Raw genomic sequence first — 26,473 nt, 5'->3', positions numbered from 1 at the left:
GTGTAGGTTCCCTCAAAGACTGGCTGTGGTTCAGAAGAGCCAAATGAAACAAACCCCTTTCCTCCCCAGTTATTTTGGTCATGACAACAGAAAAGCAAATCAGAAGACTTGCTGGACTCTCCACAGTATTTAACTTTCTTGGTAGAGCCGGTGAGTGGAAGCAAAGATTCGATGAATAATTCTGATCTTTGCTTAAGTTTTAAACCCTTAAGTTACATTTTCAAAACCTTCATATAGATGTATAGGATGATGTTAAAAAATGAACTTAGTTTGGAAGCAGTGGAATATTGTTTATATTATTGAGTTTTGAAATTACAATATTTAGTTCATAAATGGTGAATCTTGTGATGATTCCTCTTCTCTGACACATCATGTATCCATACACCAAATATCATAGACATTGAGATTATGTATTCATTTATTTACTTATGCTTCATTTATTTATTGAAACAGAGACTGGCCTCGGCCTCCCAACTGTTGGCACTGCAGGCATGCACTGCCATGTCTACTTTGAGTTTTTAATAGAGGGTGAAGCAGAGAGAACTTTGTGTTTCTGCCAGTACCTGGGGGTTTGTGAAGACTTGAGCTATCACATCACCCTTCATGTTCTGAACCAAGTTATTGGTTCAATACTGAGTTATTGTGTATGTCCCATGATGCCATTTTATTAGAAAGAATAATTACATAATTATCACAAAAGTCCAGTGAATTGTGGTTTGTTCTATGTGTTTGTTACATTTTCATCTTAGAGGAAATGTTTGATCTTCATTCTCAAAAAAAAAAAAAAAAAGAAAGAAAGAAAGAAAGAAAGAAAGAAAAAAAAACCTTCTATTTTACACTCTTCCTGTAAGCTCTTGACCTCCATAGGGTTGATGTTAGTTACTAGCAAGTCATGTTTGCAGGCTTGACACTTGGAAGATTGATACTATTGAGCAACCTTGTTACAGATAAGTACTCTTTCCACCTGTGCCAATTTTGTGACAAGGGCCATTGGGTGCTACTCCATTCTGCCGTTTGGTCCATTCTGCTTGCTGATGCAAGCTTTTCTCAGAAGTCACACTCAGGCTTTCTCTGAACACGCAAGCCTCATATAACTAGGAAATCAACAACAGCCTGTGCACAGCCTCACCATCTGCTATTAGTGGATAAAACCACGGAAGTTGTGTCTCATTACAGGATAGCCTGGAACTTATCACTTCACTGTTGCACAGCGGAGCAGATGTTCAGCAAGTGGGATACGGCGGCCTCACGGCCCTCCATGTAGCTGCAATAGCTGGACACCCGGAGGTGAGTCTTGCCTCTTCCACGTCATGAGAAGAAAAAAAACTTGCCTTTTCTAATCATATGCCATTTTATGAGACACTGGTCTTTTCAGATCCTAGATCTGATTCTGCTTTTTTCTAACTACTGGGCACACTCATTTACTCTGACAGTGAAGTTTAGCTATGTCAATGTGATTTTATACTGAGTTGGGTGCATTATATAAAAAATGTACTGAAACATCAATTAATCCAGATGCCTGGATATAAGAGGCGCTATGCTGTGTTGAGAGCAAACGCTTTGCATGACCACGACAGCTTTCTCTCCTTTCTTTGAGGAAGTTACTGACTCTCATGACCTGCTTTCTTTATTTGGAAAACAGTAATGGATGGATTAGGCTGTAACTCAGTGGTAGATTATTGCCTGACACATGCAAGATCCTTGCTTCAACTCCTAGAAAATAACTATAGTTTTATTACAATGTCTAATTAAAGTTTCCACACAAAACACTCTGAAGATTGCTTCCTACAGAGTGAGGAGAGATGAATATATATATATATATATATATATATATATATATATCACTTGAAAAAACATTTATTAAATACAAATCTACCTCAGCCGCTGTTCTGAGTGCTTAGATGGTAGGGCCAAGACAGCAGACAAAAATTTCCATTTCTGTGGAGCACAGTTAAATACAAGAGTCAGACAATGAAGAAGAAAAGAAGATATATAATCTGAGTTGCCAGTGAGTACTGTAGAGTGATAAAATATGGCAACTACGGGGAAGTGGGCGTCACTTACATGAGCTCTGTGTCAGAGATTCCACAGGATCATGATTCCAAACCAGAAGATGCAGCTCTGACAGTGGAAACACACAAGCTGGAGACCTAATGCTCACAAAGGCCCCAATGCTGCAGGAGCCACAGTAACCATGGGGAGTTGGGGTGAGTGGGGATGCTGGATGCATCATCAGCAAGATAAAGTCCTGAGAAGGTATCCAATCTTTTCTTAGCTTTATCAAGTATTCCTTTTTAAACAGACTACTGTGAAAACATGTGGCTAGCTTTACACACTCTCGAGTAGTTTTTTTATTGTCCCTGATAAATTAGGTAGCATGTCATGTCTCCTGAGAGAAACTTTCTTACAACAACAGAGCGCATTGAGTGCAGATTCTGTCTGGAATCCTGGTCATCCTGTTCAAAGTCCCACCACTTTCAAGCTCTATTCAGATGCAACCGCTTGTGAAGCTCATTAAAGTGAGAGCAGCTTTCCACCTCCTTATTAAATAGTCACTTTTGAAAATTTTCATATCTCAAATTCAACCTTCAACCGTACCCTTTCTCACCAATACACAACCCCTCAAACAAGTGTGAACAGAGACATAAATAAAGCCCCATGTAAAATCTATGACATGCACTTGAGCCATGTCTCCCAATGAGGCCACTCCGCAGGTCCTCACAGGAACCATGTTGGGAACAGAAGATTTCCCCTTATGCTATTCTTTCTCATTATTACAAAATCTTACTCACTAAAAAATTAATATGGATATCCAGAGGTATTGTTGTAAATGTATAAGCGTCAGTTTGCACTGTTTATGGGGAAAGACAAAAATCTCAGTAAAGTTACTTAAAAGCATTTTCTTCTTGCCTATCAAAAGTATAAAATTTCAACTAGAGCCATAAACATTAAGAAATCTTAGTAGAAGATCTGGCAAATGGTTGTTGTACTCTGCTGAAAGATGCCCGACCTTTAATGAGCTGATGTATTTGCAAGTGATGTTTAGCAGGCTACTCTCTTCAGCATCTTCAAACGGCCCTGTTTTCTTAGGCTGTGAATTAGAGACAAACAGATCATTGATTTCACCTGCTCAGGGCAAACTCTAATAAAACAATTCAGGTAGGTCTCTACGAATGCTAATTTCTTAGTGCATCACTCAATTTTCCTACCTACCCAGTGTACAAAGCTTAATGACTCCTACAGCCAGTAACCAGCTATACATGAAATGGGTTTGGGCTCTCGGCATCCTTTGTTCTAATTTTACACAGTGTCCTAATTAAGTTATTGGTCAGATAAGAAAAGTAATTCAGTGAAATGCTATCTTTGCCCTCCCGCCCCCCCAAAAATACCAAAACACAAAAACAAAACAAATCAACCTAAATCTCCATATTCAATTATAAATGTGTGAGCTGAAGAAATGGCTCAGCAGCTGAGCGTTGAGGGCTGAGTTTCATTTGCAGAAGCCACACTGAATCTAATAGAAGAGAAGGTGGGGAAGAACCTTGAATACTTGGGCTCAGGGGAAAAGTTCCTGAACAGAAAGAATACCAATGACTTATGCTCTAAGATCAAGAATTGATGAATGGGAATTGCAAAGTTTGTAAGGCAAAGGACACTGTCAATAGGACAAAACGGCAACCAACAGATTGGGAAAAGATCTTTACCAATCGCACATCTGATAGAGGGCTAATATCCAATATATACAAAGACTCAAGAAATTAGACTCCAGACAACCAAATAGCCCTATTAAAAATGGGGTACAGAGCTAAACAAAGAATTCTCAACTGAGGAAACTCGAATGGCCGAGAAGCACCTAAAGAAATGTTCAACATCCTTAGTCATCAGGGAAATGCAAATCAAAACAACCCTGATATTCTACCTCACACCAGTCAGAATGGCTAATATCAAAAATTCAGGTGATAGTAGATGCCATTGAGGATGTGGAGAAAGAGGAACACTCCTCCATTGTTGGTGGGATTGCAGGCTGGTACAACCACTCTGGAAATTGGTCTGGTGGTTTCTCAGAAAACTGGACATAGCATTACCTGAGGTTCCAGCTATACCACTCCTGGGCATATACCCAGAAGATGATTCAGCATATAACAAGGACAAATGCTCCACTATGTTTATAGCAGCCTTATTTATAATGGCCAGAAGCTGGAAAGAACCCAGATGTCCTTCAACAGAGGAATGGATACAAAAAATGTGGTACATTTACACAATGGAGTATTACTCAGCTATTAAAAACAATGAATTCGAGAAATTCTTAGGTAAATAAATGGAACTAGAAAATATCATCCTGAGCGAGTTAACCCAATCACAAAAGAACACACATGGTATTCACTCATGGAGAATTGGATATTAGCCCAGATGCTTGAAATACCCAAGATTCAACTCACAGACCACATGAAGCTCATGAAGAAGGAAGACCAAGTATGGATGCCTTGGTCCTACTTAGAAGGAGTAACAACATACTCAAGGCAGCAAATATGGAGACAAAGTATGGGACAGAAACTGAAAGAGGGGCTGTCTGGGAACCATTCCACCTGGGTATCCATCCCATGTGCAGTCACCAAAGGTAGATGCTGATGTGGATGTCAGGAAGTGCATGCTGACATGAGCCTGATAAGGCTGTCTCCTTAGAGGTCTGCCAGAGTCTGACATATTCAGAGGCAGATGCTCACAGCTAACCATTGAACTGGTCATGGGGTTCCCAATGTAGGAGTTAGAGAGAAGACTGATGGATCTGAAAGGGTTTGTGGCCCCATGAGGAGAGCAACAATACCAACCAACCAGAGCTCCCAGAGCCTAAACCACCAGCCTGGGAGCACATAGGGATGAACCCATGGCTCCAGCTGTATATGTAGGGGAGGATGGCCTTGTTGGGCATAGGTGGGAGAGGAAATCCTTGGTCCCATGAAGGCTGGATGCTGAGTGTGGGGGAATTTGAGGGTAGGGAGGTGGGAGTGGGGGGTTGAATGTGGGTACATTCTCATAGAGGCAGGAGGAGGGGGAGGTTCCTGGGCAGGGAGAAAATGGCGTAAGGTGATGGCATCTGGAGTGTAGATAGAATATCCAATAAAAATTAATGGAGGGCTGAAGGGAAGAATTAACTCAGAAAGGATCCCTGAATAAGAGGAAAGATTACTGGTCCTTGCTGTGAGAAAAAGTAGGAAAAGAGTGCTGTCCCAGGACCTAGGAAAGCCAATGGGGTGACGCTTTGGGCATGAAATGGTGCTGAGTGCTGTGGGGTAATGTATACTTTTCTTAACTAAGCCAAGTGCAGGTGCATACACACTGCTCTATTTAACTCTTGGGGTACTGACAGGGCAATGCCAGGGAATGAGAGGGAGCTTCCTTTTGGAGGTAGTGAAGGTGCACACACATATATAAACATACATGCAGAGATATCCAGAGACAGACACACAGAAACAGACAGACAGATGCACAGACACACTGACACATACCAAATACACAGAGTGCTCTGTGCCTAATTACTTAGATCTGTAGAACACTGTCAAACCTGTTTCCCTGCCGTTCTTTCTGCAGCTGCCAGTGTACAAAGCAGTCATCAGCGTCTGTAGCTTCCCTTGCAGTAGTAAAGGAAAAAAAGATAGCCGCCAGGATGCCTATGCAATGTGGAGAGGGGATGTTTTCTTTTTCACGGATAGGCATACATACAGAGAGAGTATGTGCAGGTGAGACAACCACACTGAAGAACAGCACATTCTCTCCAGCCAGTTCCCCTTTCAGCTTGTAAACACCATGGCTCAGAAGCACTCCCAATTATTTTGGAATTTATTTCTGATTTCTCTGAAATGTAGTTGATGGTTTTTCAATCCATTTTTAACTAAATCATCTCAGTGTTTCAGTAGAGAGTTTTGTTTACCAAAAACCTTGCAAGGCTCTTCACATTGTTTCTTTTGTAATGGCTTTAGCTTTCTCCCCAGAGGCACAGACAAGAGAGTGCTTAAATTACAATGTGTGTCTGCCTCTCTATCTTGCTCATATGTTCTCTCCTTTTCTCTGATGAATTTATAACATAATAGAACCATAGCTGCCTTCAGTATCTTGTGAACTTTATTCGAAATCCAAACAAATCTTAACAAAACAAAACAATTAAGAATTTACACACCGAGGTGATTCTTGTCAGTTTTGAGCTGGAGGCTGCTAGCTCCATGTGGACCTGCAGCAGCCTCTTCCTCTTCCACAAGTCCTCACAACCCAGGAGAGCAGCAGCCACCTGAATGCTCACTTCCCCCAAGGAAACTTACCAGCCCTGCCTCCCAGACTCACCTGCCACCCAGGAATGATAGAAGGATGACTACAAACAGTGCTGTGGAACCTCCCCCTTCTGAGACCCATAAGAAGGAACCCCTGCTTCATCTCATGTCACTGAACTCTCTTCTGAGCCCCCAGAATGCTCTGTTTATACAGCATTAACAACAACCAAAAACATCTCAAAATCTCTTACTTTAAAGGGCATCCTGCCTCAATGTTCCGCTTGAATCCCAACCCAAGACCTTTCAATAACCTTCCCTCAAATATATAGACTTGTCTCTTTCAGTTCTCCTCCTCCTCCTTCTTCTCCTCTTCTTCTTCTTCTTCCTCCTCTTCCTTCTCCTTCTTCTTTGTCAGGCAAAACAAAGAAAACCAAAAGCACAAAGGAGTCTGGCAAAGTCCTCCAAGATGATAGATTTTGTAACTATAAAAGCTGGTGCCCTCATGGATCCTGGTATCTATTTCTCAGTTCAAATATGACTCTGTCATCTCACCTGATAATAATGGAAGCCTGGGGAATGATAGAAGCTTAACACATGTCAGGAAAACACTGCAGGTCTGAATCTTCACAATAAAGGCATAATGGTGTCTTGGTGTCTTCTGAAGACTGTGATACATCTCTGACTGTGCGTTACAGATTTAACAAGTCTATTGTGAAAAACCACAGTACACAAGTCATTGTTGCTTTAGCATGGTCACAGAGCTGGACAGACATCTTCATGATCTAATTTTAGAACATGATCATGCCTCTGGAAGCTAGACCTATATTTGTCAGCAATCAATTTGTCCTGCTGACCCTTCCATCCTGGGTACTCCCGGAACATTCAAATTCATGAGACACTGACCTAGAATTTATTAGAATCAATAAAATGTAAAATAAACATCTGACTGAACGAGCAGTTAAAAAGAAGACCTTTAATCGCTAAACCCAGCATTAGAAATTTGGTTTGTGCCGGGCAGTGGTGGCACACACCTTTAATTCCAGCACTTGGGAGGCAGAGGCAGGAGGATTTCTGAGTTCCAGGCCAGCCTGGTCTACAGAGTGAGTTCCAGGACAGCCAGGGCTACACAGAGAAACCCTGTCTCAAAAGACAGCAACAACAACAACAAAAATATGGTTTGTTCTAGGACCTATTGCTTGGTTTGCAGGTGGTACTTTCTCACTGTGGTTATGGTCACACCTCTGTGCAGTTGTCTCTGCAACCTCTGTCTTCTCATCTTCTAGGAACAATAATCAGTGGATTAAAACTCACCTAATAATTAAATCTCACTAATAATCACATTTAACCACAATTATGTGCTTAATATACAGTTTTAAATAGTCCCATTTTAGAGTATGAGAGGCTAATACTTCAAGAAACAAGTTTGAGGTAGCCACTGTTCAGCCCACACCAGTCACCCATCTCAAACACCGAGCGCCATGCTTTAGGGGGTATATGAGAAGAGTTTGAGTCATCAGTTTTGTTTTTGTTTTGTTTTTACACAGATACCAGGGTATACCCAGATACTGTTATTTCATGGAGGGCTATTATCAATTGGCAATCCTCTCACAAAATATTTTAGATCAAGAAATATTTTCTAAATTACTCCATGAAATTTGAACCCTCAAGGCCACAAAAATTCAGATAGGGACTAGTGTGAATAGCATACTCTAGACCAGCATACAAGTTATTCTCATAAACCAAATTTAAATGTACATATTTCCATGTGTGCTTTGAGCTATGACTCCCTCACTCATGTTAAACCTGACATCCATGTGTCATGTGGTTAGTTAATGAAGCTAAACTTTTATTAAACACACAGTCCGAAATAGCTAAGATCCAATTTAGGAAGACTATATCTTTGATGGCATTCAAAAGCAGTTTTCTCATGAGTTGAAACCAGAGAGTCTGTGTTCCCAATTACTATGTTGCATGTTGCAGCAGTTCCTTTTATTAAAGTCAGAGGCCATGTCTCACTGTCTAGGCTTTTGGTCTAGAGACTGAGACAGGATAATATGTCATACCTCATAATCAGCTTATTTTACACTCCCATAGGCAAAGCTTCAAGCATGCATCATTTGTAAGACACGAAAAAAGAGAACCCTAGCATTCACTCAGACCTTTGACATAGCCTGCATTAGCTACTATTAGACAGTAAGTATTGCTTTGGGCGTGAGATAGATAGAAGGACACAAGCCAGGAAAGCTTTATGGGCTAATAAAAATGTAAATTAGATGCTAATCAGCTCTCTACCCTGGAATGTGACGAAAGAAGCATTACCTGAGAAATTAGATTCAAAGATTATTGCTAATCAAATCAACCCAAAATGAGACAGCCTTTGTAACCAGTTAATGTCTTGTGAAAATATGTTTTTCTCTCAATTTTTCTAGGTGCTAATATTGATTCACACATCCTCAGTCTTCCATACATTCTACAAACACATATATAATACATATACACCTGTGTCCTCACACATATAAACACATTTGTCTGCACACACATACATATATACACACACACACACACACACACACAGGAGCACAACCATATACACATATGCATATATACACATACATGTGCACATACACATGCACATGTATGCACATACATACATGCACACATACACATACATACACACACAGTATGTGATGATATATCAACCAAATGGAAGTAATCCTTGCTACACTTTCTAGCTGTTGTTAGGATACTGCCACACAACTGAATGTTTTACATCTAGGATTTCAATAGTTCATTATAAATCAAGATCTCTGCATCTTTGTCAAGTCACATCACTAGAATACCAGGAATTTCTTGTTTTGGGATTTAGAAACAAGGGTTCTTCCCCTTGAACCTGAAACCATGTGGAGACTAGTATTTGCTCCTGGTCTGTGGGCATGCAGTGATCTGTGGACCCACAGCGTGATCTGTGGATGTGCCTTGAGTGCTGTCCCACCTTTATCAGAAATTACTTAACCTGGGGTGGTTTTCAGGGAGTCCATGATGAAACACTAGGGCCTCCTAAGAACAACACGTGACTTGTTCTCAGTAGCTCTCTCTGGGAAATCCCTAACAACTTTCAGAAGCGTGCTAAGATAGAAGAGGAAGAGTCTAGAGCCCTGTGACTGGCTCACCACAGTAGTTACCTCTTGTGACATCTTTCTTTTAATGTGTTCCTCATGACTGCATATCATATATATATATATATGAGATATGTGTGTGTGCGTGCATGTGTGTATGTATGTGTATATATATATATGTATGTATATATGTACATATACATATGTATACACACATACATATGTATACATATACATATATATATACACACACACATATATATATCATATATATATACATCACATCACAAAACACACATACTTTCCTGGAGGAGTTCATACCTCTGGAGCTGCTCTGAGAAGCAGTTCTGAGGGATTTTATAGCATCTAAAATGTTGGTACTTTATCTTTCAAAGTTGCTGGACTCTAACTCTCTTAGGTCTGAACAAAACAGCCTAAAATTGTTATATTTCTACACTCTGAACCATTAGTGTATGTCCCTCCTGAGAAGATATATATTGAGCTATCCAGGAGATTTGGTAAAATTTAGCAGAATAAAGGTAATGACTGGAAACATTTCCCAGAACTGCCTTGAATGTTCCATTTTCTCTGCTTTCACAATGACATTATTCTGCAGCAATGCCCTGGTTCTTCAGACTTGTGTACAGCATGCTTACACTCACTGAATCCTAGCCCACCCCTTGAAAACATTTTGGTTTTATCAATCAAGATGTTAGAAAGACACTTCCTGCCTGACACAGCCTTGCCATTTCCATCTCCCTGGATGGATGATCCAGAGCCTCTTCCTGTGAAAGCAGAAGCCATCATGTTCTTTATCACAAGACATATTGTGACAGAAATTAACTGCTCCCATTTTAATGTGCTCTGCCTTTATCATAATGTAGTCTATGCTTTGCCTTCTAAGTTTCCCCACAGCCAAGGTAAAAGCTGTATTCATCCTACCACTAAGTCTCTGTAGCCTGAAGTATTTCTGTCTTGTAACCAACCGGAACATTTTAGGTATTTTTCTGCTAGCATTTAAGACAACATGCCTCAGAAACATAGCTTGATTTGGTCATCTATTACATATGTTTCTGAGTATATTAACAACATGTTTAAAAAGTCTTCATAGACCTCACAGATACATGGAATATGCTTTGTGTTCATTTAGACTGTTGTTTTTTGCTTTGCTTTTCTGAAACAGGGTCCATGCTAGGTAGCTCAGGCCAGCCTTGAACCTATGATCTTTCTATCTCAGCCTCCTCAGTGCTGGGATTATGGCCATTTGCTACTCTGCCTTGCTCTACAGTAGATTTTTAATAAGTGTTTGCTAACTGAGTACATTTATGAATACCAAACTGTTTCAGAAATCATAAAGAATGAGGAAAATTAAATGTCTCTTTCTCAAAGGCAGAATAGATAGATTATAATGACACAGTTCATGAAGAAATGAGGGTATAAAATCACAAGAAATTTTCATAAATACCTTCATACATATTAATCTTAAAAAACCACAAAACCCAACTGAGTATCACAGCATGTACAAAGATAGTACTCAAGTGACATTCAGAATAGAACAATGGAAAACCCATATGTTCATTTCCTCACACAAATATCAACTTGAACAAGCATTTGTACAAGAAAATACCTTCTCAAAATCTGAGGACTCCAGGAGAGATGCTAGTGCATTGGAGTAGAAGAGCACTGAAGAAGTTAGGAAGGACAATTGCACACAGTGGGGAGAGTTATCCCACTCCAAAGCCCAGGCACAGTCAGTACAACATAGGTAGCCCATGTCCAAGTGGAAGATAAAGGATCCTCCTGTTCACAGTACATCCCAGTGACTTCAACCAATGGCTAAGTCCCAGTTTCTCAACCTGCCCCAGGCAGGGCCAGGCTGTCCTCTCCAAACTCTAGGTTCAACTCCAAGGGCCACATAAGGATGAAAAAAGAGATGGACATCAGTACTACCATTCCTACTCCTACTCTTAACAATTTATATTTTAGTCCAACCCTAAATCCAGGCTGTCCCCCTTAGCTGGATTTCCAAGTTGAAACTACATACTAAGTTTCTAAAAATCTGAAGATACAGGCCAGCTGTTGTAGGTCCAGAATCCAGGTTGGATTTTGGATATTTAAATTCTAAGACTCCTTTTCCAATTGTAGAGCAGGACAGCAGGCCTGTTCACGTAGGCTAAAGGTCTAATCCTGTACAAGTTGACTTGGGTTTCAGACTTGGCCCTAAAAACAAGACACAGTATGGATGCTCGGGGACTCAGGCACCATGTCCTTCTACCCATTGACCTAAAAAGTAGCTGCCCATCTAAAACTAGCAGACATTCTCTCTGTGATCTCACCAGATAGCTGGCCCTCCTAGAATCCTTGGAGAGGATAACTGGTTAAAGGACTTTACACATGTAAATCAATCTAAATTCTAGAGGAGATTCTATTTCTACAAATGCACAAGTATCAACACAAACTTACAAGGACTACAGATGCTCACGGACTGTGATCCTGGAAAAGCAACCAGGTCTCCATTCTAGACAGTAAAGAAATGAACATCTGCACAATCCCTGATAAAGACTTCAAAACAATCACCTTAAGAAAACTCTGAATCACAACAGAAGAGAGATGAACAGCAAACAGAGCCTTGAGACAAAGATTAAAGTCCAAATATAAAGTGTTCAGCCCAGACAGCCTAGGTAGAAGTAACGGAACACAGGGAACACAGTGACTGCAGCAAGTAACTTTGCAGAGCTTCGGCACCTGATGTGAGTGAGCAAAGTCTTTAAGTTCAAAGACAAGTCATCTGGAACCTCCTAAACAGAGGGATAAAATAAAAGAATGGAAAAGAATGAACAGAACAAGGAAAAAGAGAAGAAAGCCTAGAGTCCTTTAACAGTCCTATGGCGCACACACTCAAACTTGCATTGTGGAAGTTCAATAAGAAAGAGAAAGATAAGAACAGCCTCTTTACAGAAATGAGGGCAGAAAGCTTCCTAATCTGAAGAGGAAAAACAGGATTCATATCCAGCAAAGTATGTTAAAGAGACAGAGGTGGTAACTTAGATCATTTATCACCAAATGCTCAGCAATCAAGAGGAAGAATGTTGACAGCTGTGACAGGAAAGCAATGTCCCCATACAGAGAGCCCCACAGATAGTGCTACCTGAACAAAGGTCCCAGGAACACACCAGAGGCGTGAGACAGCCCCCCTGACCCCGACAATGCACAGTAATGAGAAACCCATCTACCTACATGAAGAGGAACAGAACCCGATCCTTAAAAACATCAAGTAGGAGGCTTGAGACGCAGCTCAGGAGTTCAGAGCATTTGATGCTCTTCTTTTCTTAAAAATTTTTTATTGGATTTTTTTTTTTTACATTTTAGATGTAATCCCCTTTCTTTATTTCTCTCCCACCCAGGAACCCCCTATCCCATCTCCCCTCCTCCTGCTTCTATGTGGATATGCCCCCACCCTCCCACTCCCACCTCCCACCTCCCCATCCACGATTTCCCCCACACTGGGGTGTCCAGCCTTCACTGGACCAAGTAATTCTTCCTCACCCACCTATGCCCTGAAGAAGTGTTCTGTTCCCACCACTCCTGTCAGGTGGAGGCTCAGAATCAAGTAACACCGGCTCCAGGACAATCAGCACCTTGGGCCTCTGCTGGCATCTGAATTTCTGCACACAGACCAGAATGTAGATATGCCCACCTACACATAATTAACAATAATAAATCTCGAAGAACTGGGAAGTGGTGACAGACAACTTTGACCCCAACACTTAGGAGGAAGATTCAGGCAAATCTCTGAATTTGAGGCCAGCCTGGTCTCCAAAGCCAGTTTCAGGACAGCAGGGCAATATAGAGAAACCTTGTCTTGAGAAACCAAAGGAACAAAACCAAAACAAAACACACACCCACACAAATAGCCTTAAACATTAAGACCCAAAACTGAAAAATTACTAGAAAAACACGATTAAAATATTTTACATTTATTTTTTGTTTGTCTTTTTTTTTTTTTTTTTTTTTTTGAGACAGGGTTTCTCTATGTTTCCCAGCTGTCCTGGAACTCTGTAGATGAGGGTGGCCTCTAACTCAAAGAAGTCTACCTGCCTCAGCCTCCTGACTGCTGAGATTAACACCTGCATCACTACCTCCCAGCTATTAAAATCATCACCACCTCCCAGCTATTAAAATCTTAATGTTGAGCCAGATAAAGATATTTTTCAATATAATTTCAATGTAAAGGAAACAGACTCAAAAGTAGAATTTATATCACATCTATTTAAATTAGTCAAGAAAAAAAGAAGACATTCTTTGGCACAGGAGAAGATATTTGCAAGTTGCATATCTGATGAGAAGCTAATATCCAAAATTCACAAGGAACTCAGTCAACTCCTCAGAGGGCTTATAGATACGCCAATTTTAAAATAAGCCAAAGGCTCAAATATTTATTTTTTAAAAGAAGAAATATAGATGTATACAAGAGTGAAACTAATGACAAGTATACAAATTAGTTCAATTCTAATGTGTATATATACATATATAATATACCATATACCATATATATTATATATTTTAATAAAGCCCCAAAGCATTTTTAAAGATCTAATGAGAAGTTATATTCAGTAAGATGGGAAAAGATACATTAGTGCTAGAGGAGCAAGTGAGAAGCTGACAACTGCATTTCTCCACATGCAATTTTTAAGCAGAACATAATCAAATCTTTTTTATACATATATGACTATAAACACCCAAAGAAGTTGAATAGTTAAATGAAGGTCTTTCGGGTAAAGAAATTGTCTTAGTCAGGATTTCTATTCCTGCACTAACATCATGACCAAGTAGCAAGTTGCAGAGGAAAGGGTTTATTCAGCTTACACTTCCACATTGCTGTTCATCACCAAAGGAAGTCAGGACAGGAACTCACATAGGGCAGGAAGCAGGAGCTGATGCAGAGGCCATGGAGGGATGTTAGTGGCTTGCTTCCCCTGGCTTTCTCAGCTTGCTTTCTTAGAGAACCCAGGACTACCAGCCCAGGGATGGCACCACCCACAATGAGCCCTCCCACCCTTGATCACTAATTGAGAAAATTCCTTACAGCTGGATCTCATGGAGACATTTCCTTAAGAGAGGCTCCTTTCTCAGTGATAACTCCAGCTTGTGTCAAGTTGACACACAAAACCAGCCAGTACAGAAATAGAAAAGAACCTAGAAAATTCCAACTTTTACAACTGACTTTGTAGAGTTTTCTAAAGTTTTAAAGTATGGCCTAGGAATGTCCTGAAATTCTTTGTTTAAATCTGCCTCATTCCCTCTCCTCCTCTAATGTACATTTGATCTGTTTAAAATAAGAGAAGGAAATTTGACTTCATCTAATGATATTTTTTTCCTGAAAATTCAGAGGAGGGTTTGAATTCATTAACCTCAAAGCCAGAAGTCTGCCATACCATGGGGGCATAATTCATCTCGGAGGTCTGCACACATCTCTCTGTGGCTTGGCAGAATTTTTCTCACTTCCATTCTAATCAATAATCTTGCACGTAGTCTAATATGAGAATCTTTCTGTCTGGCAAAACATTCTGTTGTGGATTTGTAGGGCTAGGCACCCATGCAGCCTCCTTCCCAGCATCCTGGATCCATTACTAACTACCACAGAAGATAGGGATCCTGAGGTTATTTATACGTGTTCTAATCTTCGATAACTCCATATTTATAGAACGACATTAAATCAATCTAATCTCTCTGGAGACTTCATATCTGTTCACCTAATACATTGCTCAACTAAATACATAACCTTCCTATTAATGATATTGAGAATGATGTAGCTATGCTGTTTCAACAAGGAAGAGTCACTGATTTAGAGAAAAGGGTACACCATAAAAATGATGATAACACAGCCTTCTGAAAATCTAGACCCTAGCTCTGAAGTTATAGATTGCAGTGAGAGCCCCCAGATTTTCTTTTAAGCTTCGTTTCTTACTTCCCTTCTAAAAACTACTTTAAACTTTTCTGACATTGCCAAAAAAGTAAGACCTTCCCATGATTAAGACAAGTAGCCAGCCTCAACTGGTTAAGCACTCTGAGCTCCTGATACACAAGAGCCCAGGGGTGGGTTTATTGCACATTCTTTCTTGACTGAGTTTCCCATTTTACATTTCTTATCTTCCTGGTGTAGTTGACTTCTGACTCTGAAATCAATGACAGCAATATTTCAAAGTAAACATTATTAATATGCTGGTACTGGGTTTTAGTTAGTTACAACTGAGGTAAAGTCAGAGATACTTAAAATACTTTGTTAACTAAACTAGGCAAAATTTAGCAGTTTCCTTAGCTCCTGTAAAGGTTAACCCCCCCCCTTCTTTTTCTTTTACCCTCTTTACATAAAGCAATCTGCTTTAGCCTATATGATCCCAAGAAAAACAAAAGTTGCTGGAGATTTCCTATGCTGATGACAAACAATATTACAATCCCAGTAACAAAACCAGCATGCCGCAGTCATGTGTGCCAGTGGAGCAAAATAAAGGACTCAGCCCATATAGTTATAAGCAACCTGACTTGTGACAAAGTTGTCTAAAGCTCAGTTGGAAAAGATAGCCTCTTTTAACAAATAGTGCTGACAAAACCAGTTTCCACATGTACAAGGAAGGAATGAAGCCCCAATTGCTTTCATTCTAAATGAAAAAGTCATTCAGAATTGATCTAAGACTTAATTTAAGTCCAGGAACTCTGAAAGTTCTCAAGGAAAAAAAAAATTCAAGCTACAGGAGCAGGCAAGGATTTTCCTACAAGGAATATAATACTTCAGGAAATAAAACCAACAATTGACAGGTGGGATTACATAAAATTAAAAAGTTTCTGTGCAACAAAAGAAATTGCTGAGGGAAAGGGTAGCCTACAGGGCAAGAGGGGATCTCTTAGATACACATCTGACAGAGGACGTATCTAGACCATTTGAAGAACTTTAAACATTAAAAAAAAAAAAAAAAAAAAAAAACAAGCAATCCTGGTGATAAATGCACTCATAAAACAAACTAACAGTTCTCAAGAGATGAAATTCAAACCACCAACAAACACGTGAAGCCGTTCTCAGCATCTGTATCCATCACAGAAATGCAAATTTAGATATTGAGATCCCATCTCAGCCCAGTCCAAACGGCAGTCATTCAGAATAGCAAGAGGAGATCAGAGCGATGGTTCAGTGGTTAAGAATCCTTGCTGATTTTCCAGAGGAGGGACCTGGGTTTGCTGTCCAGCACCCACAGCAGTCAACTCACGATCTCCTGTAAAACCAGTTCCAGGATGATCTGATAACCTCCCGTGCGTGCCTCTGCTGGCATTGCCTCATGTTGCTAGTGGTGTTACCTGCAGCTCAGAGGACTACGCAGACTCAGACACAACAGAACAGTTTCTAGTTTCCATACGATTTCTTCTTTTTCCCGTGGACCCTGTACTTTGATGCTGCTGCATTACTAACTGTTTTGGACGTCACTAAATATCCTTTCTTTCCCTACAACTCATTTCTAATGTAACTCCACTATGGTCAGAGAGTCGAGCGTGCATTTCACAGGCACTAAACTTCAGGGTGGCTTGCTTCTGGACTCAGCATATGGTCAGTTTGACAGATGTCCCTCCAAGGCTCTGTACTTAGCACCAAGGCCCATTTTGCTGACCACACTGACCAGGTACTGTTCCATGCATTTCTTCTGTCTGCTAATGAGACAGCTGCCTTGGACCCCCCCACTGCAGGAGTGGAGGTCTGCATTTCCTCTCATTTCTCAATGCTTTGTTTTTATCTGGGTTCATGTTAATGAGGTGTGAATGATGTGTTATGGAATTGCTGTGCCTTTACAGTGACATCAGCTCTCATTTATTATAAAACGTTCCTCTTGATTGCTAGTGGCCCTCACCTGAAAGTCTCCTTCCTCTCCCAGCAGGGTCATGAAATGTGAGACATTTCTGTTGGTTGCTTCTGTTCCCACATTTCCGTGTCTGATTTAAGGCACGTCTCTTGAATTTTGTGCAGATTAGTAACATTTAAACTTTTTATTTGATTTTGTTGATATGGTTGAGTTTAAAATATTGTGTCACTATTTGATTTTGAATGTTCCATGTATTCAGTTCTTATTTTTGATGTCTTCTGTAGTAACAAATAACAATGCTGAATGGGGCCTTTAAAGTACCCATAGATCACATTGTGCATTCTTCGTTCTTTACCCATTAGAAACGTGGTATAAATTACCTGTTATAGCATACTCAAGTTTGCCAATTCCCAACTGTGAAAGAGCTTTGAACACATTAAACAACTTGTTACATCTCATCTTTAAATTTTATTATCACATCTTAATTCTTTAAGAAATTAAAGTGCTTCAAATTATCACTCTTTTTAAATCTACTCAGTGTTCATTGGGCTACACGTGTTCTCAACCTCTTCCATTTGGTCCTATGTCTACATGATTCTTTGTAATCATTTTGTGTCTGTCTGAATAATTTCCTCTAATATATTCTTAAACATTTCTCTCTGGGACTCAGTGTTTATGAGTACTTTTGTTCTTGCAAAAGATCTCTGATTGGTTCCCAGGACCCTCATTGAGAGATCCAATGACCTTGTCAACCTCTATGGGCACAAAATACACACACACACACACACACACACACACACACACACACACACACACACAGATGCCCTGGACCTGATTGCCCCAAGTTGAGCATCTCACCTGTACTCATTGTGTGGTGGATGAATGCGCTGCCCCTGCTGTTTCCCACAATCCTTCTAGGGAAGCCAGATCCTGATGATGTTTAGGGAGAAAGACTATAATGCTAGTTAGGTCACACAGAGATGATATCATGGTGCCACAAAGAAGATCCCAAGCCCCAGGTGTGTGTGGGGGAGGGGAGGTGTAGTGTATATTATTCTTTTTATCCACTCATCTGTGGATGGACAGCTAGGTTACTTCATATAGTAACTATTGTTCAATGCTGCACTAGACATGGGGTGCAAAATGCTTTCAATATATTACTTTCATTTATTTTGGATTGGATTTTCTCACAGCAAGCCAGGGTAGTTATATTTCTTATGCAGTGCTACGGGGCTACAACTGTTTGTATTTCAATAAATAGGTTAGAAGTTTCAGGGCCTTTTATGACCTTGAGAGCTACAAAACACCCCCACTGAACTCTATTAATCAAAGCAATCAAAGCCATTTGGTTTCAAAGGGAGGAGAAATTTTCTCTGCTTCTCAGTAGTGTCAAACCCTTTGTTAACGTATTTTGTATTTTAAAAGTCTCTATTGTTTGCTGTTTAACTATAAATTATTTATACCCCGAGGAAAATACACTTACTCATCTAAGAGCATCACGCTGATGCAGGTTCTTGTCTGGCCCAAGAAACGTGAGGACCACAGAGTGTTGTCTATCACCCATGATGTCCTGTCTCGGTCTGATTCCAAGTTTATTAAAGAGACAAGCTACTTGTCTCTAACTCACCCAGCACACAGGGAAGAACCGACATAGAAAACCACAATGGAATGCTTATTCTAAAGGCAGAAACCCAACCCTGCTGGCACTAAGTAATATCGCAATCAGGAAGAACAGCTGGAAATGAGGATTGCTAGGAGAAAGGTTTCTTGATCACTTCAAACACTTTGGATAAGGATTGTAGAATCATCAACTCTGCAGTCTTGTATGTGAATGTATGTGCGATTTAAGTAAATATGCTCGCACCACTGCAGGCTGGCTTCGTGCATGCTCTCCCTACTCCAGGCTGGTATTATGCATTCTTGTTCTACTGCAGACTGACATTGTGCATGCTTACAGGCTGGCATTTTGCATGCTTGCACTACTCCAGGCTGGCATTGTGCATGCTTATACTACTGTAGGCTGGCCTTGTGCATGCTTGTACGTACTACTGAAGGTTATGATTGTGCATGCTTGCACTATTGCAGGCTAGCATTGTGCATTTCTCACTACTGTAGGTTGCCTTGGTGTATGATTGCCCTAAGGTAATCTTTTGACTTGCATGCTTGTACTATTGCACGCTGGTGGTGTGTATGCTTGTACTACTTCAGGCTAGTGTTTAAACAGTTTCTTCTCCTTCAGCTTCTGAGATTAAATCATCTATATTTTGTAGGTATTATAAATCAAAGGTAGGTCAGATTCTAGACATCTGATTAAACCATCTTGTTCCACAGTTGTCCCTTTCTTCAAATCCCTGAGTTATTTTATAATTTTGTATTTTCCAAATGTGGTATACAAAATGGAGACCTTTTTCTATATTGACTCTGCTTGTCTGTATTTTATGAGTGTGAGCACACATTTAGTAAACCACCCTGAAGGTCAGAAAAAGAGTAGAACTTGGTGACGAATCAGAGTCCATTTCAGCTGCTTTCATCTCAGCTCTGAAGGAATCAGAACACGTCTATCCCTGTTTATAAAAGGGCATCAATGTTTCTTTTAATAGTGTCATAAATAAAGCTGCCATTGACAGATTTACTGTAGATATGTGTTTAATTTAAACGTGTTTTGGAATATAGGATAAGTGGTGAAAGGAAGCTGCCAGCCCTGAGAGACGGATGGCCTGAGACTCCACAGCACATCACTCATTTTAAATTAAGACATGATATTATTCTTTCTGAATTATATCACAAGTGGAAGGAGACAGAGTGAGGTCCTGCTCTTCAGGGGAGGAAAGAAAGCAAGAAAAGAAAACTCTCCTGAATCATGAATTTAATCAAATATGTCAAAGTTCTTGCCACTATAAGCAGAGTCGCCCTTGCCTGAAGTGTGCCGGCAGTGGGGCCATCCATGCTCCCTACCCGTGCCGACTGGTTTTTTGCATCTTTATGATTTATGAGTGCAGAGATTTATTTTTAGTTACATGATTTATCAATATATAAGCAGAATTCTCCTCCTTGCTACACATTCTGTCGTTAACATGAGTCCAATCTCTTGTAAACTTGAATATCAAGTAGACATTAGCAATCTGGTAAAAGACTTTGTTAGAGGTGCTCACAGAACATTCTCTTTGCCTACTCTTCCATAGAATAAAAGTTTCTGCAAATTATGTCACCCGGAAATTATTTCTCAAGTGTGCCAACATGCCAGGCATTTTCTGAGCAGTCTTTATTGACTATCTTATTTGATTCACTGTCCTCGTGTTATATTTGGGGAAATGATGTCATCCTGCTGAACAAGGGCACATCAAAGATAAGAGCATATTGTCATCTCTGAGGCATTGTTGCAGAGGGAGAATGTAGCAATGTCTATGTAGCTGGACTCTAAGGCTTAACTTGCAGTGTCTAGGAGACATTGGACGTCGGACGGCAGGCAGAGGGGTTTCTTTAGTCAGCTCTCCATCTGATGAATGAAGAGAAACCTGGGGTTTGCTATATCATATTAGCTGAAAATGGAATTATGCACTGATATTGATATTAGAATAAATACATTGAGTTAAGAATTAGGTGGGATGTATTTAAAAATTCCACACATTTCCCTTCATAATCATTTACAAGTCTTTTTCATTTCATGACTTGGAATTTTATACATTTGTGTCCATTTTGAATTTTTTCAAAATTACAAACTGTAATTTTGTAAAACTGTAATTTTTTTTGTTTTAGTAACTTTGAACACAAATGGAATATGTTATAAAATATGAGAAGCAGAACTCTAAACAATGCACTAGGTATCTGGGGACGTAGTTAGAAAGACAAGAGTTTCTGAAGAACTTCCATGTGGGGAGAGATGCAGGAAAGACAATTGTGGACCATGAGAGTTTTGTTAGTGTAAGGAACTAACTTCAAACACCCACTGAACAAGCGTTTAAGCGTGGGTCAGAATCTCAGCTTTCTATAGGATTAAACACTGCTCTGGCTTGACACCAGCTCCGTTTACTTACTGTTCCCAGCTGGTGGAATTATGAGACTTCCATTTCTAATTAAAGACAAGTATGGAGGGTAAAAATGACTTTGCAGAGGGCTAAGTGAGTCGGGAGAAAGCCCAGAGGAGCCACAAGTGTCTGGATTTCAAGCTGAAAATCTTAATGAACACCGGTCTTGCCCTGGTGTGCCAGAACATGCCATAGTGTGATTCTCAAACTCCCTGCCTGGTCCTAGCTAATCCTTGACCTTGTATTTGTTTCATTGATGCTTGCTATAATGTAGAAAAACTAGCTACAAATATCAACATTCTATTGAGGAAAATTAATTCAGGTCTAAACTCCAATTCTGTGTGTTGTTATTGTGCAGCCCTGGCAGGAAAGCAGATCTTTTGCTTTGTCACCAAATGAAAATATCTTTGTCTCTGACTTTGTTTTTCTAAGTACTGCATATAACTAAAGGCCCAGAGCCATGAGTGATATAAATCCACATGGATTCAGAATATATACCTTCTGATATATAGGTATATGTGTGTGTGCGTGCGTGAGTGCGTGTGTGTGTGTGTGTGTGTGTGTGTGTGTGTGTGTGTAAATAAATACAGCAGAAGCTGAGGTAGAAATCTGACACCCACTATAGTGTCTCTGGTAAGAAAAGGTAGAGAGAGGAGCATTATGGGAACAAGGACAATGGAAAGCAGGTGGAGAATAGCCTCTGGGTGGCCTAGCTATCTGATAGTCAACTCCAACAATGATTCTCAGGGGAGCTCAAAGAGTCAGATTCTGAGTCAGGATAAAAGTACTGTAGACTGGAATCAATGAAGCAAAGGTACCTAAAAGTCAGAGTGTTCACTGCATCAAGCTTTGAGGATGAACAAATATGAAGAGAAAAAAGCTTGGATGAAAGGGGCTTGTCCCAGCCTGTCCATGGCAAGCTCTGAATTTGAAGTGACTCCCAAGGGACTTCCAACGTAAATGAAGCAGCTGAGATTTTATACATGGGACTTCACTGCCCAGCAGATGTTGGCTGCTCTCTAAGAAGTCACCTGTCTTGACCAGGCAGCCTCCTTCAAACAGGTCTAGTGCAGAGGAAGCAGATAAATGAGGACTTTGCTGCCTGGTGCTGCTCAGAAGTCCTCTCAGCAGAAATCCTCCCAGCAGAGTGAGGACTAACTCTTTCAAACACAGAGCTCCTTCTCCAGGACTACAAGTGAGACTTCTTTGATTACTTGACATGGTATGTACTCACTGATAAGTGGATACTAGGCAAAAGGCTTCTAATACCCATGATACAACTCACAGATCTTATGAAGCTCAAGAAGAAGGAAGATCAAAGTGTGGATGCCTCAGTCCTTAGAATGGGGGGACAAAATACTCACAGAAAAATTGCTCCTGTCTAAAGGAAATACAGGGACAGAATGTGGAGTAGAGACTGAAGGAAAGGGCATTCAGAGAGTACTCCATCCCATCTGCAGATGCCAAACCCAGACACTATGGAAGATGCCAAGAAGTTCTTGCTGACAGGAGCCTGATATAATTGTCTCCAGAGAGGCTCTGCCAGAGCCTGACAAATACATATGTGGATGATCACAGCCAACCACTGGACTGAGCAAGGGGACCCAAATCAAAGAGTTAGGGAAAGGACTGAAGGAGCTGAAGAAGTTTTCAGCCCCATAGGAAGAACAATAATATCAACCAACCAGACCCGCCCCCCAAGAGCTCCCAGGGACTAAATCACCAACCAAAGAGTACACATGGAGAGACCCATAGCTCCAGCTGCATATGTAGCAGAGGGTGGCCTTATCTGGCATCAATGGGAGGAGAGGCCCTTGGTCCCATGAAGGCTGGATGCTCCAGTGTAGGGGAATGGCAGGGTGAGGAGGAAGGAGTTGGTGGGTGGGTGGGGGAGCACCCACAGAGAAGCAGGGGGAGGAGGAATAAGATAGTGGGTCTGTGGAGGGGAAACCAGGAAAGGGGATAATATTTGAAATGTAAAGAAATAAAATATCCAATTAAAAAAAGACATATTAAAAATAGAGAAGTTGTACACCGGTTCAACATTTTAACTGAGCATACACCTACACACAGTTGTAGAGTTAAAAGATTTTCTTTAAATGGAGGTGTCTAGATGGTAGTATTCCTTTGTTTCATAAGCAACAGTCATAGCATCAGCTCAGTTAATTGTTCTATTGTTGTTGCTGAGTTAAGCAAAAGTATACAAGTATCTGGTCACATGATCTTCATGGCTGTCTTCACAGTCTTCTATCTCCCAGGTATTTTGCTTCAGTTGCATCTTAGAGCAAGAGTCACTGCTTTTCCTGCCCATGCTTCATTTGCTTCCATTAACACTCAGAAATAAATTAATAAAGTGCCCAACATATCACACTTAGGATTCCTCTTGGATGTATTTAGAATCTTTTTATAACTAAGTCTTTCTGGGGAAATCTGACTTGTCTATGTGGAGAATTGTGTGGTGATGTGCTCATCTGTTTATTTGTTTGATACAACCATTCATTAAGAGACAACAGCCCACATTAGAGAACAGGGTGTCTGAGAGATTGCTGACAATGAAATGCATATGTGAGGCAGAGGTCAGGCTGGGTTTTGCTGAGCAAACAGCCAGTCCTTTGGGACAAGGCCAGATCCCCCTGCATCACAGGGGTATGGAATACAATACAGGGGCGTGGACTGCAATGTGCCTCTGAGGGAATGGCTTCAAATGGCATGATAGGAAACCTGCCCCTTCCTGTCCCCCTCGCAGCACCAAAGTGACTTCATTTTGTACTCTGGGCTTTGAAACTTCATGCTTTTCTCTTTTACATAGCAAATAGCCACCTCAGATGGGTGCCCTTAACTACTTACAGCGTGAGCAAGGCTGGATTTCAGACAACTCTGAGTCACCCAGTTCCCAGGAAAGCATAGATTTTTCTCCAGATAGGAAGATTCTGCTTCATTTTAAGAAAGTTCATTTTTTTATTTTTAATGTTTCAGAACCTCCAAGAGCAAGAATCGTTGCCTTTAAACTATGTGCCAACCTCAGAGCTGTTGAACATTTGAAAATAGAACTTTTTAATCATTACTGTTCTTTCAGAAGTGTGAGACAATTTAGCAGCTAGAGTGAGTTACACTAATAAGTTTGCCATTCTCGTTGCCACACAAATTAATTCAGAACTTGCAGGCTTCTAGCTGTCAGGAAAAAAAAAATCTGTCATGTAATGGAGGCTCCTAAAACTGATTATTGCTTAATTAGCTTCCTCTTTATTGAAAAAAATCATTAATCCAATTATAAGTTCCCTTGGTTCTAGTGAACTGGTATTTTTGTTTTTCAAACGAAGATAGCTAGAGATATATTAACACATAACAGTATGAAACCTAAAACTTGACCAAAGGTATGTGCAAGCCTTTTATTTCACAATGAGCTCATGGGGTATGTTTTATAAAAGTATCAAGAAGAGACAATAGCATCCAGTGTCATTGGAAAATATCCATTCACTAGAACCCCTTGGAGACTTCAACGTGGAGGACATGGAAGAACCTCTACTTCCAGTGTCTTTGTTGAGTCTCTTCTCTGAATGCATTGGATTAGGTACACAGCAACTCCTTCCTTCTTCAATCCTGACAGAAATATAGGTGTCTTCTGAAGCAAGTGCTCCAACATTGGTGTTTAGTTGTAATTAATATAGAGACTAGGAATCTTTGTATTATACTTCTCTGATTTTCTAAAATTGATTGCATTTAACTTTGACAGCCTCTGAGCTTTCTTTATCCATTTAGGGTCTCTGATCTGCTCCTGGCTTTTTGCATAGATAAGTAGAGTTTTAGGGCATGCCAAATATTAGACCTCCTACGCTGAGAACAGTGTGCACTCATGGACTCAACTGGTTTTGTTGCTGTTGGTTTGGTTCAGTGTTTTGCTTTTTTTGCGGTTTTTAAAATTTGTCATGCACATGACAATCAAAGGGAAGAAGAATGATAAAATCTAGGAAAACCATGGGACAGCATCTCTGACTTTGGAACACAGGGTCAGTAACCACCACTCGAGATGACAAGCAGTCAGAACTCAGAGCCAATGGCTGCAAATGCTTCTTGCTTCCCAGTGGTAGTCTGTCTTTTGTCTGGGATGCTTAACGTGGGCCAATGTTTGTCTGCGCCAGTGCACTCATGCAGGATACAGGGCACTTGATAGAACATGTTAGGAGAACTGCAAATGAACTAATACAAAGGAAGTGAAAATGGGGAATGACTATCAAAATTCTTTAGGTTTGATTTTTTTTTTTATGTAGTACATTTCACTGGGAGACACAGAGGTCTTGTACATTACAATTCAAACAAATTTATGTCAGAAAAAAATGGACATGGTAATTCATGCCTGTAGTACTAGAATTTAGAAAGGGAAGAAAGGGATGCTAAGTTCAGTACCAGCTTAGATTATATAATGAAGCTCCCACCATATATATATGATAAATTTATATATGTAATATTTAAATATATGTGTATGTATAAAATGTGTGGGTACATGCACAAAAAGCATGTACATATATGCATATATATACATGTATATGTACATTTATACATATGCAAGAGAGAAATTTATTTATTAGGGAAAAATTGTCAATTCCTAATTATTCAGACTATTCTCCTTTGGCAAAAGTTTCCAAGGTCAACCTTCAAAAATCCTTTCTGACCTTCTGCCTTCATTGTCAGACTTAGAAAGAGGGAGAGCCTGAGGTCTGGCCCTCCCACTAGTTATTGATAAAACACTCCACATGGAGGTAATGTTAAAGTGAGAGTCAGGGGTATTTGTCAGTCTCCCAGATGCCTGCTATTATCTTTTTCATTGCTTTCAGTTCCTCCTGTGCTTTGAACTGCTTTCAGTTTCTTAATCTCTGCATTTTTATTACCTCCTTCTGGGCTGCCTGGCCTGCCCTCTCCTGAGAAGGCTGATTTGGGGCCAACTTGGATTTAGTCAGTATTAAAATAGCTTCTACTACATCCTACCCTTCCCTTTCCTATGAAAGTATGTACTTCTTTTTGAGTCACACTAAACAGTGTGTTTTACTCACTAAACAAGAATTACAGCTATTCAAAGTAGAGTGTGGTGATTTTTAGCAGAGCATTTAAAATATCACCATTTTGAAAATTCTGAGAATTCTTGACAATGCTAATTTATTGTCCCTAAATCTCAAAGAACAGCATACGAGAAATTTGAAACCCCAGAGAAACTTGCTTTTTCTACT

At 40.2% G+C, this 26,473-nt stretch overlaps 1 protein-coding gene across 3 annotated transcripts in view; it reads left to right on the top strand.

Annotated features, from left to right (window-relative positions):
- The window catches only part of Tnni3k (TNNI3 interacting kinase), a 252,768-nt gene that overhangs the window by 19,830 nt on the left and 206,465 nt on the right, over window positions 1-26,473 (top strand). For 2 of the 3 annotated variants that reach the window (XM_034499991.2, XM_076933436.1), the window contains exon 5: window positions 1,177-1,287. The exons of the other annotated variant lie outside the window; for it this stretch is intronic. In XM_034499991.2, the coding sequence (XP_034355882.1) occupies window positions 1,177-1,287 (111 nt within the window). The remainder of the gene's footprint in view (window positions 1-1,176; window positions 1,288-26,473) is intronic. 3 annotated transcript variants of the gene reach the window in all.

Source organism: Arvicanthis niloticus, chromosome 4 (assembly GCF_011762505.2).
Source record: "Arvicanthis niloticus isolate mArvNil1 chromosome 4, mArvNil1.pat.X, whole genome shotgun sequence".
Lineage (NCBI taxonomy): Eukaryota > Metazoa > Chordata > Mammalia > Rodentia > Muridae > Arvicanthis > Arvicanthis niloticus.
This window is presented reverse-complemented; position numbering and strand designations above follow the sequence as displayed.